Source organism: Oncorhynchus masou, chromosome 32, assembly GCF_036934945.1.
Source record: "Oncorhynchus masou masou isolate Uvic2021 chromosome 32, UVic_Omas_1.1, whole genome shotgun sequence".
In the NCBI taxonomy this organism is placed as follows: domain Eukaryota; kingdom Metazoa; phylum Chordata; class Actinopteri; order Salmoniformes; family Salmonidae; genus Oncorhynchus; species Oncorhynchus masou.
In genome coordinates, this window is record NC_088243.1 from 69,101,511 (window position 1) to 69,118,196 (window position 16,686).

Here is a 16,686-nt window from a genome sequence, read left to right on the forward strand (position 1 = left end):
AGATCGAATAATACTACACCGGCTCTGATGCTCGTCGGATGTGGCCGTGCTTGCAAACCATTACAGACAACAAAGGTAAGCACAGCCGAGAGCTGTCCAGTGACACAAGCCTACCAGACAAGCTGAACTACTTCTAGGCTCGCTTCGAGAGGCAAATGGCACTGAAACATGCATGAGAGCACCAGCTGTTCCGGAAGACTGTGATCACAGCAGCCGATATGAGTAAAACTTTTAAACAAGTCAACATTTACAAGGCCGCAGGGCCAGACGGATTACCAGGACGTGCACTGCGAGCCTGCGCTGACCAACTGGCAAGTGTCTTCACTGACATATTCAACCTCTTCCTGTCCGAGTCTGTAATACCAACATGTTTTAAGCAGACCACCATAGTCCCTGTGTCCAAGATCATTAAGGTAACCTGCCTAAATGACTACCGACCCGTAGCACTCACGTCTGTAGCCATGAAGTGCTTTGAAAGGCTGGTCATGGCTCACATCAACACCATTATCCCAGAAACCCTAGACCCACTCCAATTTGCATACCGACCCAACAGATCGAAAGATGCAATTTCTATTGCACTCCACACTGTCCTTTCCCACCTAGACAAAAGGAACACCTATGTGAGAATGCTATTCATTGACTACAGCTCAGCGTTCAACACCATAGTGCCCTCAAAGCTTATCAATAAGCTAAGGACCCTGGGACTAAACACCTCCCTCTGAAACTGGATCCTGGACTTCCTGACGGGCCACCCCCAAGTGGTAAGGGTAGGTAACAACACATCCACCACGCTGATCCTCAAAAAAGGGGCCCCTCAGGGGTGCGTGCTCAGTCCCCTCCTGTACCATGTAGTGCCAGGACAACAACCTCTCCGTCAATGTGATCAAGACAACGGAGATGATTGTGGACTACAGGAAAAAGAGGACCGACCACGCCCCCCATTCTCATCGACAGGGCTGCAGTGGAGCAGGTTGAGAGTTCCATTGTGTCCACATTGCCAACAAACTAACATGGTCCAAGCACACCAAGACAGTCGTGAAGAGGGAACAACAGAACCTATTCCCCCTCATGAGACTGAAAAGATTTGGCATTGGTCCTCAGATCCTCAAAAGGTTCTACAACTGCACCATCGAGAGCATCCCAACTGGTTGCAACACTGCCTGATATGGCAACTGCTCGGCCTCCGACCGCAAGGCACTACAGACGGTAGTGCAAATGGCCCAGTGCATCACTGGGGCCAAGCTCCCTGCCATCCAGGACCTCTATACCAGGTGGTGTCAGAGGAAGGCCCTAAAAATTGTCAATGAATCCTGCCACCCTCGTTACAGACTGTTCTCTCTGCTACCACACGGCAAGCGGTACCGGAGCACCAAGTCTTTGTCCAAGAGGCTTCTAAACAGCTTCTACCCCCAAGCCATTAGACTCATTAACACCTAATCAAATGGCTACCCAGACTATTTGCATTACCCCCCCCCCCTCTTTTACACCGCTGCTACCCTGTAGTTATCATCTATGCATAGTCAATTTAATAACTCTACCTACATGTCCATATTATCTCAACTAACCGGGGCCCCCCGCACATCGACTCTGTACCGGTACCCCCCCTGTATATTCTCGCTATTGTTACTTTACTGCTGCTCTTAAATTAATTGCTACTTCTATTTCTTATTCTTATCTGGGTTTTTTTAAACTGCATTGCTGGTTAGAGGGTCATAAGTATGCATTTCACTGTAAGGCTGTTGCATTCAGCGCATGTGACTAATAACATTTGATTTGATTTTAGTTGAAAGCACCGACAGTCGTTCTGGATAAGAGCGTATGTTAAATGACTAGAATGTAACTGTAATCAACAGTAGCCAAACAACTAACAGGCGAAGGCCATAAGAAGGTGCTACAGGATGGATGTCAGAACAACTGCCAGGAACACATAGAGCGACTCATCAGAAATAAAAAGAACATACATTGCAGACTCCTGGCAAACACCAAAACCCCAAACTTCTGAGCTTGGTTTTCACATGCAGCGAAAGAGGGCAGCTGTGTCCAGCGCCAACAAAAACACTAGGCCACAGCACAGCTTATGTTTGGAATGTTCCTCGGACCTCCCCAGAATAACTCTTGGGTATGTCCTAAATGGCACCGTATTACCTATATAGTGCCCCTACTTTTGACCAGGGCCCACAGTGGACTATATCAGGAATAGTGTGCCATTTAGGACACAGGCTTTGAACATGCCCTGTACACAAGTCCTATTTCATCTTTAGTGTGTTTAGTCAGCCAACATAGTGACAAGCCAGGTCTTCAGATAGAGGCCAGAGAAAGCAGACCTATTCATAGGGTGGATCCAAATTCAACTCACTACGGCCCCAAATAAGCATCAGTCATGTCCTTGTCGGAAAATAACAGGAAAAGTTACGCTCTTATGAAATGGTTCACTGAATCTCCCAGAGTTTGTGTAAGTAGTTGTCTTTAGAAGTATCTGCATGGGTGTGTTTGAAGGTATCATCACCAAAACAATATAAGTAAATCAAATTGGTTCAATATATTTTACAGGGATATCCTAAAGAGGGTTAATTAAGTTAGAGTCATTGGAACTGTGGCTTGATAAGACAATAGAGACTAAGGGAAAGTTTCATCTGGGGATTGTTTTGGTAAGGGGTTGTTGTTTTAGCTTTAGGAGTTAGGGCACACAGTGATTGGCACCTTTGCTCAGCAGTCACAGTCAGGTGTATAGCAGTCTCCCTGTGGTTGAGTGTGGGGGTCTGTGAGCGCTGAGGGGGGGTGTAGGAGTGAAGCTCATACTCCTCCTTCCACTCCTGTCTCCACGGGCATGCCGGAGTCAACCTCCCTTCCTCCTCTTTTCTCTCCTCCATTTCTTCCTCACCCCTGTATTGTTCTTCTGACTGATTCTGTGGTTGGGGAAGGGGTTGGGCTTGGAGCTCGGGGGACGGGGGCTCAATAGGAGCTATAACTGGGGGTACGTCTAGGTTGGGGAGTTCGGTTGGACTGTTACACACAAGCGGCAATCACAACACCAACATGCAACGATAACACAGTGTAGCACAATCAAAGCAACAAGGCATGTGAAACATGCAAGCATTACCACAAAACACAGTGATAATGTGATCATATGCATAATGACAATGGGAGTACCAAAAAGCAACACACAAATGGAAACATGTGGAAGGAAAAATAGAAAATTAACAGATCACACATTATAATGATGTAATAAAAATCAAAACATTTGAATGAAGAGTCACTGAAAAGCAGAACAAGCTGAATGAAGAATAATGTGCTGTTTGGTATTGGTCGGTCAGGGACCCGATGACCTCTGTGAAAAGCTCAAGCCAATCTCATGATCTCATTCAAGCGCACAGGTGTAGAAATGCACTGACACATGCACACGTCCTCATACATTTACTCAGATAGGGTTAGCATGACCTTAGGATCTACAATTGCACACCACATGTAAACACAGAGACACACTTGCTTGCTCTGCTCACACTTACTCCTTGTTGACTTCCACTTACAGGTTTAACTCTTTCCAATTACAACCTTGCATTGAGACACACACGTAGAGGAAATACGATGTTTGCTGAATGAATCCAGCTGGAAGCAAGTCAACCTTCCAACACTATTGCGAAGCCTGCGTATTGCGAAGCCTGTATTCGTCATCGTGTGAGAGTGGTGTGTAGGTGTTACATCTAAAGTCTGGTTTAAACTAATAAGCTTAAAGTCAAACCATGCCATGTCAACAAGGTCAGATGTACTGTTGGAGCAAAGGCCCGATTTAGTAGGTGACGTCTCGTGTAAACAAACACACTCATATGTATGCATGTAAACTCAGCAAAAAAGAAACGTCCTCTCACTGTCAACTGCGTTTATTTTAAGCAAACTTAAATGTGTAAATATTTGTATGGACATAACAAGATTCAACAACAGACATAAACTGAACAAGTTCCACAGACATGTGACTAACAGAAATTGAATAATGTGTCCCTGAATAAAGGGGGGGGGCAAAAGTAACAGTCAGTATCTGGTGTGGCCACCAGCGTATCTCCTCCTCATGGACTGCACCAGATTTGCCAGTTCTTGCTGTGAGACATTACCCCACTCTTCCACCAAAGTACCCGGACATGTCTGACAAGTTCCCGGACATGTCTGGGGGGAATGGCCCTAGCCCTCAACCTCCGATCCAACAGGTCCCCAGACATGCTCAATGGGATTGAGATTTGAGCTCTTCGCTGGCCATGACAGAACACTGACTTTCCAGTCTTGCAGGAAATCACACAGAACAGGCAGTATGGCTGGTGGTATTGTCATGCTGGAGGGTCATTGATGGAGGGATTGTGCGTTCCTGGTGTAACTCGGGCAGTTGTTGTTGCCATCCTGTAGCTGTCCTGCAGGTGTGATGTTCGGATGTACCAATCATGTGCAGATGTTGTTACACGTGGTCTGCCACTGCGAGGACGATCAGCTGTCTGTGCTGTCTCCCTGTAGCACTGTCTTAGGCGTCTCACAGTATGGACATTGCAATTTATTGCCCTGGCCACATCTGCAATGCCTCCTTGTAGTATGCCTATGGCATGTTCACGCAGATGAGCAGGGACACTGGGCATCTTTCTTCTGGTGTTTCTTCTGGTGTTTTACAGAGTCAGTAGAAAGGCCTCTGTAGTGTCCTAAGTTTTCATAACTGTGACCTTAATTGCCTACAGTCTGTAAGCTGTTAGTGTCTTAATGACCGTTCCACAGGTGCATGTTCATTAGTTGCTTGTTCAATGAACCATAAACATGGGAAACAGTGTTAAAACTCTTTACAATGAAGATCTTTGAAGTTATTTGGATTTTTACGAATTATCTTTGAAAGACAGGGTCTTTCTTTTTTTGCTGAGTTCATGTATGCATGTGTTTGTACAGTATGTATGCATGTACTCTGTGTGCACACATGCAAGCAGCCTCACACACATGCTCGTAAGCGCACACACCAGATTTCAGCCATCTACTGAAATATTACAAGATGAGTGAAACAAGCCATATTTTAGTTTCATGAAAACCTCAATACGCTGTTTTGATATCGGTTTCTAACAACACTCAACAGGGTCATATAGTAGCCAAAGTGGCTCACACATTTTAAGAGTCACCTATCTGTGTCTGCATAGCAAACGTCTTGCCTGTTGCTGGCTTTTCTCTGAGTGCTTCGGCCTTGGTCAATCAAACACACATTTGGTCTATATCAGATCCTCCGTTCATGCCACAACAGTACTAAAAAAATATATGTTTTTCCTATTCTTAAAGACATGCTCCAGAACTTTGGTGACTACTAAGTATTTTTTAAACCTCACGCTTTGAGCTGGATGTGTCAATGTGTGGTTCATACACTAATAATCTATGAGCAGAATTACTGTTTTACCTTAATTATCCACAGAATCCCTAGTTTGAACGCAACTGTTTTTCTGGATGCCACATTCTATCCCATGTGGGCCAGCCCCCTAGCAATTTAAGCGCAACCAATGAGCTTCAGCCTCTCGCCATAAGAAATACAGCTATCAATACACACGACGCACCCACAGCAGAGGGAGAGAGCGAGCAATGACGTGGTGCACGTCTGCATATCTGGAAAATTGCGTGCTACATTAGGTAATTTTTAAAGACAATTTTTGGCTCATGACACCTACTCTCAGAACTACTGGCTAAATAGTATACCAAAGTACAGTAAAATCTCTTTAAACATGCATGTTCCACATCAGACAAGACATTCCCAGTCTCCTTTGTGCGTTGGGGAAATTACAATATGAAGGAAAATTGGCTGAAGGTAGCGGTTTTCGAAGTGCTGTGTCAGGTCTGGTGGAAGAAACAACATATCGGTGTTAGGGAGAGAAGCAGTCCATCACCACATGCCGACACTTCTAGAAAAGAAAGAATAAGGGCTCAGAGTTTCTTTTGTCTCAATGCTAATAACAGAACGAATCATTAGCATTTTGGCTAATGTTTAGATTGATGGCCCATTAGGCTCGTTTTATCTGTAGCTGAAAAATAACACTAGGCTAACGAGCTGCTAAGGTGTGTGCACCAACCTCCTCTCTTGCTGTGTAAATAAAGCTAATCATCTCAATATGGGCCTCATCCAGATAATCATCTCAGGAACGAATCGAGTGGTGATGAGTATTTTGGAGAACAGTTATCATTTTGAACAATAGCGTATGAGAGGTACTTTTTCAATATATGACAAATACAATATTAGCATATATGGTGCTGGTCTCCTACTGCTATTGAAACACCTCCCACTATCTATTGGCTTGGGTCTGTCTGAACTGGTCTGTCAAAGTGTAGCAAGTGACATACATATGAGTTAAAAATATCACGTTTTCCTGGAGAAAAGAGTGCCAATACATTTACCAAATTACACCATGGCTACGATCGAATATCCATACTAGCATTCCACTTAGTAGTGGTAGTAGGCTCTGTTCCAATCTATTTATCACTTTTATTACATCACCAATGCTCACCTGAAGGGTATATCGCCTCCTATGGGCGAAGTGGCGGTACTCCAGCTCTTGCGGCTGCCTCCACCCCCTCCACTGCCCTCCTCCCGGCTCTCGTGGTCACCCCTTTTCCTGCGCAGCGGTGTGGGCACGTAGCCACTGGCGTTGCTCTTGTTGGGCAGGTACTGATTGAAGGGCACCATCACGCGGGGCTCGCTCACCGAGGTCCGCCGAGCCAGCATGTCATCCTTGCGCACGTCTGGCAGCTTCCTGCCCCCGTGGGGTCCGGCGTCGGACTCGGAGTCGCTGCCACGGCCTGGTGGGTACAAAAGAGGGAGAGACTGACTTAAACCACCACAGTACCCCCATGAAACGTTGCCCCACCCACCGAGAGAGAAATAACTGCTTAGGTTTTTAAAATTAGACATCAGCGTTTCCCAATCCTGGTCTAAAAGGACCACTTTCTTCATTGGTTTTCATTTTAATGATGCTATCCAACCACTGACCTCTCAACTTGGATAGACGTTACTGAGATTAGTCTAGAAGTAAGCTAGAAACACCCCAGTATCAATTAAATAGACCATTGAACAGCAGAAAACATTCTAGATTGTGCCTTTATGAGCTCTGTGTCTGATATAGCCATAGACCGTTAAAATGGAAATAAACCACAAGAGTCAGTTTAAAAGAACACCAGTACATTCAGGAGTCCCCCAGTACCTGGCCTAGATGATCATGTGACTTAGCAGTCTGCCAGTGAAGTCTCTTTTACCACCTATGCACCTTTCTAGGCTTTCTTAAACAAACTGTACATTATACTTATTATGGGCGAAGGTAGATACTGTTTGATTGCTCTTGTCAACCATCAACTTAACCCAAAATAGTAACATTTGGTTGTGCAGAACCTCATCGCTTAAGGTCTACCCCTACTCCGCCACATAAATTCATCCTTTAAGGTCCCCCCTTCTCCACTTAGAGATTTATGCTTCCCAAATGGCACCCTATTTCCCCTTAAAAGTGCACTACTTTTGACCAGAGCCCAGAGGATGCCTTTTGGGAAGCAAACATTCACTTTTTGACGGATGAAGACCATAGAGGCCTTAAGGTACTTCTGCTTCAAATTGACCGTAGGTTGTAAAGTGGAGGGGTTTAACCCTTCAACAGGAACCATAAGTAGGTGCCACTCATGCATGCAGCCCATACCAACTGACCTGTGGTCCCCTGTCAACCTGTGGTCCCCTGTCAACCTGTGGTCCCCTGTCAACCTGTGGTCCCCTGTCAACCTGTGGTCCCCTGTCAACATGTGGTCCCCTGTCAACCTGTGGTCCCCTGTCAACCTGTGGTCCCCTGTCAACCTGTGGTCCCCTGTCAACCTGTGGTCCCCTGTCAACCTGTGGTCCCCTGTCAACATGTGGTCCCCTGTCAACATGTGGTCTCCTGTCAACATGTGGTCTCCTGTCAACATGTGGTCTCCTGTCAACATGTGGTCTCCTGTCAACATGTGGTCTCCTGTCAACATGTGGTCCCCTGTCAACATGTGGTCCCCTGTCAACATGTGGTCCCCTGTCAACATGTGGTCCCCTGTCAACCTGTGGTCCCCTGTCAACCTGTGGTCCCCTGTCAACATGTGGTCCCCTGTCAACATGTGGTCCCCTGTCAACATGTGGTCTCCTGTCAACATGTGGTCTCCTGTCAACATGTGGTCTCCTGTCAACATGTGGTCTCCTGTCAACATGTGGTCTCCTGTCAACATGTGGTCTCCTGTCAACATGTGGTCTCCTGTCAACAGTAAACCACATGTTCACGGTAAATGGCAGGTAGCATAGCGGTTAAGAATGTTGGGCCAGTAACTGAAAGGTTGCTTGTTCAAATCCCAGAGCCTACTAGGTGAAAAATATGTTGATGTGCCCTTGAGCCAGGCACTTAACTCCAATTGCTCCTGTAAATTTTGCTGAATAAGAGCATCTACTAAATTACTAAAATGTAAACATGTGGACTACTGTTAACAGGGATGAATAGAAGAGGAATAGAGAAGAGTAAAGACTAGAATAGGGAAGAGAGTACAGAAGTGGCCTCTTGCTAGTAACACAAAGATGTCTATTTATCCACAGTGTGCATTGATTTACATAACCCCTGACAAAAGAGGGCTGCCATTATCACATTTCTTTTGGAGACTAAATTAAAATCCTCTGAGTTTGCTTCCACAGTGAGTTTGAGAGCAGAATGGTGATAGCAGCTTAAGGAAGGCCTGGACCATGGAAAACTGTAGCTAATTTGTATAAACAGTCATGATTGGGAGCCTCATCATTGGCTGATCTCTGTTCTGTCCTGCTGTTCTCAGACCAAGTGTGTGGGCCTCCAGGAGGTCTCCTGGAACTGTTCCAGAGTCAATTAGAGTTAGATGAGCCCAGGGCTGGAGATGGCCTGGACGAGGCACTGTGGTTAGGACAGTGAACATCTTTAACATACAGCTGGCCTCATTAAATTAATTTCACTAAAACCACTCAATGTTTACCTACATGGCTTACCCAGCATCTATTGCTCAACATTTCCCTATAAACCAATACAAAAAAAAAACAACTCAATGTTTCCTTTCAATCCAATAGAAAAACAAACCAATAATAAAACATCTTTACAAACGAATAGCAAACACATCAACTAACATCAACTCAGCTTTTCCCTACAAACCGATAGCAAACATAACGTGGTCCTGTGTGGCTCAGTTGGTAGAGCGTGGCACTTACAATGCCAGTGTTGTGTGTTTGATTCCCATGGGGGACCAGTACAAACAAATATGAAAATGTAAGCACTCACTACTGTAAGTCGCTCTGGATAAGAGCGTCTGCTAAATGTTATATATACAATATCTATATATAAAATATATATATCAGACTCAGAGCTCTTAAAGGCACAATCATATAAAATGTGTATGCATGTATGTATATATACACACACATATTTTAAATCAAACAAACATCTCCCTGCAAACCAAAAATCCAGCTGAGCACTTTCACCCATCGACACAGACATTTCCTCCTCACTTCCTTCCAAACAATAACACACCCTAGCCCTCGACAGGAATATTGGTCTCAGCCCATGTGTTGCCTTTAGTTCTCAGAATCTCAGCCAAAACACTTGGTGAAACATTGCAACCTTTTACAAACCTCCATTAAAAGTTAAGAGGTTGCTTTGACAATTATACTGTGTGATACTACTTACCTACTTCCTTATGACTTATGACTAGCATGAAGTTAAAAAACACCTTCAGTTTCAGCCAAGCTAGAATTCAGACTGCATTCATGTCTTCCTTGCATTGCATAAATCTTTTCTTACAGCTGTTGACGTGTCTGTCTTTCCGACATGAAACATCACTCACAGCATCGCATGTTACATGCGACCATTGTGAACATGGCGGATGCATTGGAATATGGACATATAAGCAGAGCTGTTGCTTTAATCCTTTCCATCCATTGTCTGACACCATTGCACCATTCAAAATGAAAACACACACGCGCACACACAGTGTATGTAATACTGTTGGGGGGGGGGGGGGGGTTGTGCCCAGCAAAAAGTGCACAAAAAAAGGGAGAAAAAGAGATGAGAGCATAGCTACCTGAGCTCCATAGGGTCAAACGTGGACAGGCAGCTTAAATAATAACCGTCTGCATGTATGTATGTATGTATGTATGTATGTATATAGATACACACACATACATACATGCAGACAGTTATTATTTAAGCTGCCTTTCCACATTTGACCCTATGCAGCTCAGGTAGCTATGCTCTCATCTCTTTTTATCACTTTTTGATGCACTTTTATATACATTTATACAAGCGCACACATTTTTTTTAACATCATGCTAGTCCATATATATAAATAAACTCAGCAAAAACAGAAACGTCCCTTTTTCAGGACCCTGTCTTTCAAAGATCATTCGTAAAAATCCAAATAACTTCACAGATCTTCATTAAAGGGTTTAAACACTGTTTCCCATGCTTGTTCAATTAATGAACATGCACCTGCGGAATGGTCGTTAAGACACTAACAGCTTACAGACGGTAGGCAATTAAGGTCACAGTATGAAAACTTAGTAGAAAGGCCTCTTTAGTGTCCTGACTCTGAAAAACACCAAAAGAAAGATGCCCAGGGTCCCTGCTCATCTGCGTGAATGTGCCTTAGGCATGCTGCAAGGAGGTATGAGGACTGCAGATGTGGCCAGGGCAATAAATTGCCATGTCTGTACTGTGAGATGCCGCTACAGGGAGACGGGATGGACAGCTGATCATCCTCGCAGTGGCAGACCACTTGTAACAACACCTGCACAGGATCGGTACATGCGAACATCACACCTGCGGGACAGGTACAGGATGGCAACAACAACTGACCGAGTTACACGAGGAACGCACAATCCCTCCATCAGTGCTCAGACTGTCCACAGTAGGCTGAGAGACGCTGGACTGGGAGCTTGTAGGCCTGTTGTAAGGCAGGTCCTCACCAGACATCACCGGCAACAAAGAAGAGCCCGGATCTCAATCCCATTGAGCACGTCTGGGACCTGTTGGATTGGAGGGTGAGCGCCGAGGGCCATTCCCCCCAGAAATGTCCGGGAACTTGCAGGTGCTTTGGTGGAAGAGTGGGGTAACGTCTCACAGCAAGAACAAATCTGTTGCAGTCCATGAGGAGGAGAAGCACGGCAGTACTTAATGCAGCTGGTGGCCACACCAGAAACTGACTGTTACTTTTGACACTCCCTTTATCAGGGACACATTATTCCATTTCTGTTAGTCACATATCTGTGGAACTTGTTCAGTTTATGTCTGAAGTTGTTGAATCTTATGTTCATACAAATATTTACACATGTTAAGTTTTCTGAAAATAAGCAGCTGACAGTTAGAGGAATGTTTTTTTTTGTTGCTAAGTTTATATATGTCTGTGTACGTGTGGCATATTAAAAGATGAAAGCAGGCTAGGCTTGTGTGGTTATGGTTAGGTCTCATTTTATCTCAATCCCCCCTGAACAATCAGGGTTTTAAAAGGCTCTGGTTGGAGCATCACAGAGTTTTAAAATACAGAACCTAGTTCTTGGGTTCTCTTTCCTTGCCTGGAAAATACATAAAACACACATCTTATTTTGCCTCTGGTGCGTTCGATGGAGAGCTTGCTAGTCTTGTGTTGACATTGCAGCTGCTAATATGCAAAAGATTGTCCTCAAGGGTACCATAGGCCTGTATAAGAAAGGAGAGGGATTATATCAAACAATAATGGTGTATGTGTGCACGTGTCCCAAGGTGTGCATACAAATATAGGCACAAGATTGAGTATGCCCCTATATTACAAGCAGAAACACCCACACCCACTGTGACTGATATGGATCACTCTCAGGTATCTTAATTCTAGTGCATCACTACAGATGACAGACAGAACACTCACACCCACTGTGACTGATATACATCACTCTCAGGTAACATCAAGTGCAATCTAGATTGTAACAGTTGAAGAATTGATATGTAAAAAACAGCTCCACTCGAATATGTTGCAACCCGTCAGTCAAGACTGCAATCTCCTCTCTCCACCACCTGATCTCAATTCTCTCTCTCCATGTCTCTTCAAGAGGGCCTTCAAAGAGACGTAACCCACAGCAACAGCCCTAAACATTGGGCCCGAGGAATAAACACAAAACCTCCTTTGTACATATGTCAATAACAGAGCTGGGCTGAGATGGAGATACCCTGACAGATGATCACATAGATTGGAGGGTGAAAAGAGCAAATATGGGCAGCTAGTTTCAGACCAGCTGACGGTGACTATTCCACCACCTGCCCCAATGACACTATGTGAAAATGCCTGACATGCATCATTAAAGTGCACAGAATAAACCATTGGTGGTGAATGTGATGACAGCTACATGAACAAAACAGTTACAGCTATGCAAGCCACTATAACACAACAGGGTGCACACCATTTAGCAACAGAAAATGTTTTACAACGAAAATGAGAGTTCAAGTTGAGGTAGTCCCTCCCGGTTTTGTCCATTTTCTTCTGTAAGGTTTTGACCCAGGTAACACCAGACAGTATGAGACAGTAAAAGCATGTGACTTGTGTGCGCAGTGTGACCCATCCGGGCGTCTAGCGTCCTACCATCACTGCCAATGCCGCGGGCGACCACTACGTCCGGCGAGGGCGTCTGTCTAGAGCGTGAGCCGAATGAGTCCAGGCTGTCGAAGGAGTCCTCTCGGCCGTGGCGAGGCGGGGAGAGTGAGTCGCTACGCTCCGAGTCCCAGCAGTCGATGTAGCCGCTGTCCCGTATGCTGCGTTGGGGGCTCTCCATGTCCTCCGCCTCCTTTGACACACAAATGCACAAGCATGCAAATTTATGCACACACACACACACACACGTCAATGTAAAAACATTGTGTTGAGATCATCCCAATACCCCATCCAATCAGGATCCCTCCTTCACCATGATTCCTCCAACACAAACAAGTACATTCACTTCCTCTTTCCAATTCTAATTGATATTCTACTTCAGTCTCTGTGTTTTAAACTGCACAGTGTAACCCTGTCTGTGGCTTCTCTAGTTTCCAGGGTTGAGGAAAGGCTTTTCCTTCTCGTCTGCCGGAGGAACCTCCTGGACCAGCCCTGTTTCTCTTTCCTCCTCCCCCTCATGGCTGACACCTACCACCTCTTTCTCCCTCTCCACTGCCCCTTCTCTTTTCCTCAAACCCTCCTGTCCCTCTCTCTCCCCTTTACTCCTCTCTCCTGCTCCCGCTCTCTTCCACTCCCCCTCTCCATCCCTCCCACACTATCCCTTTCTCCACCCACCCCTACCCCCCAACCCATTTTCCCCCCTTACCCTCCAATCTACTCCGTCTTTCAATTCCTCAGACCTATTCCCTGTGCCAGAACTTGAGTGAAGGAGGATGCTGGGGTCCTACTTGGCTGACCTCATGGTGGGTGGGGGGTTTGGGGTACAATGGCTGGCTTTGAGTGGCAACTCTAGGGGGGGGATTCCTGATAGGGTTCATAGGACAACAGCAGTGGACCTGAAGCTAATGGTGTGCAGGTTTTGGTTCCTGCCCAGCATTAATACACCTCCTGTATTGCGTGTAACAGGATTTCATAAACCTATTGAATTTCTCTCTCACTTTAAGTCACTATCATTACCTTTTGTTAAGTGGAGATGTGGCCCTGTTATTCTGGACTATACAGACATCTGGGAAAGCATTCTAGGTTAAGTGGTCATTTCTCATTTATAGAGAATAATAGTGGGAGAATGGAATAAATGGAAGAGGAGTGACCTCACGCTCAGAACGGTTGCTACAGCTACATCCCTATATGTCCCTGAGGGGCTGTAAATAGCCATAGTCCAGGTGACACACACTGGTTCTGGAGGACCAGTTGAAGGCCTGAGATCATCCCTGGACAAAGAGAGAGGTGGAAATGGGGGGGAGAAAGAGGAAAGAGAGCATTCTCTTCTAGGAATGACTCCATGATGAGGGGAAGGGAGAGATAAAGGATGGAGTAGTGAAAGCATCAGTGCACCCTGAGGGGAGTTTGCGTCATAACATCCTTACGTTTGCCAAAGAAAATACATGCTTAGGTTGGACAGTCCCTTCTAGTCTAACGTTCCTAATAGTACAGCCACCTAACAACTGCAAAACTACTTTGAACATCTACAAAGACGTAAAAATATACCACCCTTCCAGGAATTGAACCTCCAACCTTGTCATTGCTATCACTAGGATACAACAAACTGAGCCATGTCAAAGCCTTACATCTATCCCTGTACGCATCCCTGTACACACCTTTCGCATCTGTGATAGCAGGCCTTCAAACTCCTTCAGGTCCAGTGTGGGCCCGTTGTAGGAGGTGCAGCTGTTGGCAGCCCGGCCCAGCCAGTATATGGTAATCAGAACCTGTGGAGGAATCATTACAGCAGGAAGAGGATTTTAGAGCCAGTATCAACAAGACAATGTATTAACGTCAGTCTGTAACATTCAATTTAGTGGTAGATCATTGCCAATTGACCCACCCACACAGTCAACCAACTTTTGGGCTAACTAATTCCCAGTGGTCCCATACCCCAAGCTTGTGCATAAGTTGTGTAATACATTATGCAAGACTGCTAGCACATGATTATTTAGCTTATTTGATAATTAGCAAAGTTGCTTGATAAATGCTTTACGGGCCCAATATCCCACTTTCCCCCCCAAAAAACTGACCAAACTAACGGTTTGCTTACTGAGTAAACCTGGCAAAATGCCATTGCAAAATCAACCTATGTTGATATGGGTAAAGTTAACATACTGTAAGCCACAAATGAAATTCTTGACAGCTCCAAGGTATGCTTCATAACGCTAATACTAACCGACAGCAACACAAGCATTCTCAGCCACCTGAGAGCAATTAGAGAATTCCACATTTCACACAGTATGTCTATGTGATAGATGCCAGCTATGGCACACTGTACCCATTAGCTAGCAAAATTATACCATCTCTCAAAGAGGAACATTGGGCTAACTTATATAAAATTAAAATAATGCTAACTCAGACATGTGTTGCAGACACATTGAGGCACTGTACTGACACATTAAATATTCCAGATACATTCTGGACATATCGTTTTGCCATGCGGTTTGTGCAGCGACCGTACCACACACAATTGATACTACACGCAATTGCTCCACAATTGTTCTTCCCCAATGGCATCAATTCAATATACTATTCTCCCTTGAGTGTTAGTTTGATGTCAAGTCCAGTCATACAAACTAAATCACCCTCCTTTCCACTTGCCTTCAATTTGTAAGGAGTATAAACAGTTATCAATGTGGCCACCAATAGGGTTCACTTCCTGATATATTTGGTCCACTCTTTACCCTATCAGGCTAGCCAGAGGTTTCTGTACAAAAAAGACCTAGCCCTTGTCCTGGCCAATATGAACACACAGCTAGCTTTCTCGCTCTCTTTACCATTGCCACATGGGTAAGGTTGTTTTACTATGCTAGCATAGCCCTGACAACTAATTTACCATGCCAACTTCATCCATCTCATGTCCCTATATGTAGCTAGGCCACTGTGTGGACACAGCACTCTTGCTACTGTGGCCATATGGAGATCACACAGGCTCTTTTATGTTGCAAGAACAAGCTGATAGAATGTCTGCTTTGTATTGTGATATCAAAGTCATCTAAGGATCTAGGGGTATTCCTTTGATAAAACAGATTACAGGTTGTCTTGGGTGGTTTGCGTAATGTGTGGTACACAGTAATTGTAAGCACTCTTTTCAGATGACAATCTAGGCTACAAAACAAAAACTAAACATACTTCACCCACAATGCACAATGCACATCCAGTGCACTGTATCCAGAAGGCAAAACAATACTATCACAAGCACCCACACTATCATTTAGCATGACAAATGTACACAAAGTGAATTCAGGTAGGTAGCCTGACTGGGATTCAAACTTGGATACTTGCAACTTTCAGTACAACACCTGTCTGTCAAACAGCAAGGGGCTGGAACCTCTTGATAAGGTCATTAGGTGCTGTTCTAAGGACGGAAAACATTTGTGTCAATAAATAGCCTAGACAGGGTATAAATGTTCATACTACTCTTGCTCTGTTTGTGGAATATACAGTAGGTTCTACAACTGTTGCAATGATAAATTAAACAGCATACCTAACCTGGCTAAACATGTTGTAGCTACACCTTTGCAAACACCCTTGTGACACCAGGTCACACAGAAAGCATACACCACAAACTAATCCTGCAACATCGTAAAGACCTGAGGTCATGCCCTCTGCACGTCTGTCTCTGCCTCACAGTGCCCGTCTTCTCTGATACGTTTCACTGGACCAGTCACCTGACAAAATGTGTTCCTTCCGGACGGGACAATAACCTCTTTGTGCCACAAGTGTGTACTCAGGCCTGATTGGTGTCACAGTTTTTCCCCAGCCCCAGCTAACACACCTGACTCCAATAATCACCTAATCATGATCTTCAGTTTAAAATGCAATTTGATTAATCAGCTGTGTTTGCTAGGGATGGAGAAAAAGTGTGCCACCAATCAAGCCCTCGAGGACTGGAGTTGCCCACCCCTGTAGCTTGTATGAGCACACACACCTTCACAGCAGCAGTTCCATACCTACAGAACCAAAATGCCAAACAATATTTTCTCCAAAACATACCTACGTCATAGGGAATAGATA

The 16,686-nt window shown here is 44.9% G+C and overlaps 1 protein-coding gene across 9 annotated transcripts in view; it reads right to left on the reverse strand.

Moving 5' to 3' along the window:
• Positions 1–16,686, reverse strand: part of LOC135526520 (LIM and calponin homology domains-containing protein 1-like) — a 146,015-nt gene that overhangs the window by 34,183 nt on the left and 95,146 nt on the right. For 8 of the 9 annotated variants that reach the window (XM_064954971.1, XM_064954968.1, XM_064954970.1 and 5 more), the window contains exons 6-8: positions 14,283–14,393; positions 12,616–12,817; positions 6,504–6,795 (exon numbers count right to left, since the gene is read on the reverse strand). In XM_064954971.1, coding sequence (XP_064811043.1) covers positions 6,504–6,795; positions 12,616–12,817; positions 14,283–14,393 — 605 coding nt within the window. Of the gene's footprint in view, positions 1–2,700; positions 3,004–6,503; positions 6,796–12,615; positions 12,818–14,282; positions 14,394–16,686 lie in introns of all 9 variants that reach the window. The other variant, XM_064954976.1, reaches the window with a different exon arrangement.